Source organism: Geospiza fortis, unplaced genomic scaffold (genome assembly GCF_000277835.1).
Source record: "Geospiza fortis unplaced genomic scaffold, GeoFor_1.0 scaffold241, whole genome shotgun sequence".
NCBI lineage: Eukaryota > Metazoa > Chordata > Aves > Passeriformes > Thraupidae > Geospiza > Geospiza fortis.
In genome coordinates this window covers 864,446-867,708 of record NW_005054491.1, presented here as the reverse complement: position 1 = coordinate 867,708, position 3,263 = coordinate 864,446, and the positions used below count along the sequence as shown (strand labels likewise).

The 3,263-nt window shown below is 65.2% G+C and overlaps 1 protein-coding gene across 1 annotated transcript in view; it reads right to left on the bottom strand.

The window, feature by feature from the left end:
* The window catches only part of MIDN (midnolin), a gene marked incomplete at its 5' end in the record, with an annotated part of 17,874 nt that continues 14,611 nt past the window's right edge, over window positions 1-3,263 (bottom strand). Inside the window, 2 exon segments of the mRNA XM_031063270.1 lie at window positions 1-122; window positions 2,595-3,158. Coding sequence (XP_030919130.1) covers window positions 1-122; window positions 2,595-3,158 — 686 coding nt within the window.

Below are 3,263 nucleotides of genomic sequence, written 5' to 3'. Positions count from 1 at the left end.
TCACCGTGGCAACGCTCCAGATTTATCAATGGAGACGCTGCGGAAACGCTCCGGGGGAGGTGGGAGGGAGGGAGGGGTGTTCTGTGGGAGCTGGCGGGGGACACAGACGGACAGACGGATGGCTGGGGGGGGTGCAGGACAGGCTGTCACACTTGCACACACGTGTGGGGGTGCGCTGTGCACGCACGTGTGTAAGGGGAACTGCAAACGAGGGTGGCTGAGAACTCTGCACACCTTCCCTAAGGTTTTCCCAGCCCCTTGGCAAAGCCCTGGGGGCTGGCAGGGAGCTCTGTGCCCCCTGTGGGTGCACGGAGGGGATCCTGAGGTGAGGCAGTCATTCCCTGCCTGATCTCCCACCCTTGTGGCTGTGAGGGACAGAGCCAGCAGCTCCCAGCTCCAGGAGAGGCTCGGGCTGATCCAGGAGGGGAGAACCCTGATCCCAGGGAAGTGGCCAACAAGTACCAGGGGTTGTCAGGGCTGCGGGGTTCCCCCTTCCTGGGGAAGTGCTGCTGCTTTCACACGTGGGCCGTGACTCAGGCACCCGACTCTATTCCTGTTCTGTCCCTGACTCAGCGTGTGGCTCCAGGCAGGACACGCTCTCACCAGCCCCACACAGCCACCATGGGGAAGAGGAAACAGCTCAGGGACTCTCAGAGCAACAATGTCCCTGGGCAGTGTGGGGTCCTCACCCTGTCCCCCCACAGCGAGGCAGGAGCACCTGCACTGACCCCCAGCCAGCCCTGCAGCCTTCAGCCTCACAGGCTCTTCCTCCTTCATGAGGCACCCAGATGGGGATGGGCACAGCTGCCCACACCATACACACAGCAGGGACCTTCCCTGCAGCTCTTCCAGGAAGGGCTGGAGAGGAGGAGATGGGGATGGGACGGCAGCAGGTTCACACCAGCTCAGCACTTTCCCAGCTCTCGCCAGCCCCGTCACACCCGGCTCATCACATGCCTGCTCACACCCACCCCCTGCGCCTGCCCCGGGCACCTGGCCAAACCCACAGCAGAAAGGGTGGAAAAAAATCCAGTGAGCGACTGACCAGCCTCAACACAATACATTCCCGACGTTCTGAGTGCACAAGGTCTCAGATCACACGGTGCTGGTGTTGGACTGGGGACATGATGGACCCCGTGCTGGGGCACAGCATCACCCACAGCCGCACACTGGCTCTGCCCTGGCTGCAGCAGGGCCTGGGGGAAGCACTTTTCATCTGAGAACAGACAGAACTGGCTCAGTGATGGCACCTCCAGGTCAGGGCTGCAGCAGCAGGACAAGCCAGAGCTGGGCACTCAGCTGCCACCCCAGAGCTCACTCTCAGCCCAGTGGGCACATGGCCAAGCTGCAGGATGCCCGGGCAGGCCGGCCGTGCCATGAGCTGGGCAGGTGCCTATGGTTGGATTTTACACCTGCCCCAGCCCAGGTGAGCTTGGACCTTGGAAATCCCCAGGTGCCCGCCTTGCCCTGCGCACTGTGGCTCTCTCAAAAGGCAGGTGTGTGGAGATCCCCTGGATCAGCAGTGTCCATCAGCCCTGCCCTGCATTTGGGACCCTCGGGTCTGTCCTGTCCTGCTGGCTGCAGGGCAGGGCTGCCCTGTGCACCTGTGTGTGACACCGCACACAGCAGCAGCCCTGTGACTGTTCCCGATGCTGTGACCACTGTGGGAGATCAGTGACTGGGGTGTACCAGCAGCTCCCTGGTGCTGGGACACAGAGGAAGCTGCCAGCACAGCCGAGCTTCACAGGGACTCGCCTGTTTGTTTGTTTAACACATGAGTCATTCCCCGATCACGGTGTCCCCAGTCAAGGTGCCCCCATCCCAGTCCCTGTCCACACCTGCCTGTGCTGACTCACTGCTGGCCATGACCCCCTCGCTGTCACCCACCGAGGGGGCTGCAGCCCCTCAGGAACACATGAGATTCCTCGGGAAGGCAGTGCCCAGCAGCTCCTGGGGCAGGAGCTGGTCAGGGCCAAGGTTAAGGGGGTTTGGCCAAGGCAGGAGCAGCAGCAGCACAGTGCCAGGTCACAGGTGGTGATGTGGGGGCAGAAGGCCACAGGTAGCGTGGGCATGGTGGGTCAAGGAGAGCTCGGCAGAGCTGGGGTGGCTGCACCAGTCATTGCAAAAGTGAATCTGGTGAGCAGGGCCTGGGAACGGGCAAGCGGGGAGGGGGCAGCTGCTGCACCTTGCTCTGAGTCACAGAGGCTGCCCTGCCCCTGCCGTGGCACTGAGCCTTGGGTACTGGGTGGCACCACCAGCACAGCACCCTGGGCACTGCACGGTGCCACTGACCCCTGGCTCCTGGCACAGCACCCTGGGCATCACATGGCACCACTGATCATCTCCCTCTGCAGCCACCTGTCCCTGCTCAGGTCCACAGTCCTGCCTGCATGGCACTGTGGCACCCCAGACCCTTGCCCAGCGCTGGGCTGTCAGCCAGAGCAGCTGTGGAGCCCGGTGCCAGCCGTGGCCGAGTGCCAGGGGCAGGGGGGGCTGCAGCCACAGCCCAGATCCACGGCAAGCCCAGGGCGGGTGGAGCAGCCCTGGCTCCCCAGGCAGAGAGCAGCCCCCCGGGCTGGAGCTCAGGGCCGTGCCTGGCACCGCTGCCCGGGGGTTGCACAGCCGGATCCGCCCCGACACCCGGGAAACGTGCCCGATCCGGAACCCCACGCCCAGCTGGGGCGGGAATCGGGGCGTGCACGGTGCCACCCCGAGCCCGGGGCATCCCGAAGGCAGCGCTTCCAGCGACCCTCCGTCCCTACGGCCCAGGCAAGGGACATGAGAATCCAGCACGGCCCCGAGCAGCATCACCGGGCCGGCCGCGGGTCCCGCGGGTTCCACGTGGCCGCGCTGGCCGGAGCGGCCGGGGGGTGGGGAGCGGCAGGGATCCAGCACTGAGTCACGGCTTCCTCTGCGAGCCCGTGAGTCATCCCGGCAGCGCCAGGCTCGGCTCCGGCGTGCGGAGCCCGCGACGCGCACACGGCTGCATGTGAGGGCAACCCCCGCGTGTAGGGCGGCCCTGCACGCCCGCCCCGTCCGTGGGATCGGTGCGAACACACACAGAGACGTGCCCGAGGGCACAAACACCAACACGTGTGCGCGCAACCGGGGTCTTGAATGCCCGTGTCGTCCACATGCACAAATTCGGGAGAACACGTCTGTGCAAAGCACACACGAGTGCGGTAGTGCGAGGGTCCACGCTCAGCCCCACGCTGACCTGGAGCATAGCTCTGTCACGTTTGTACACCGGGCTGGAGCCCCCC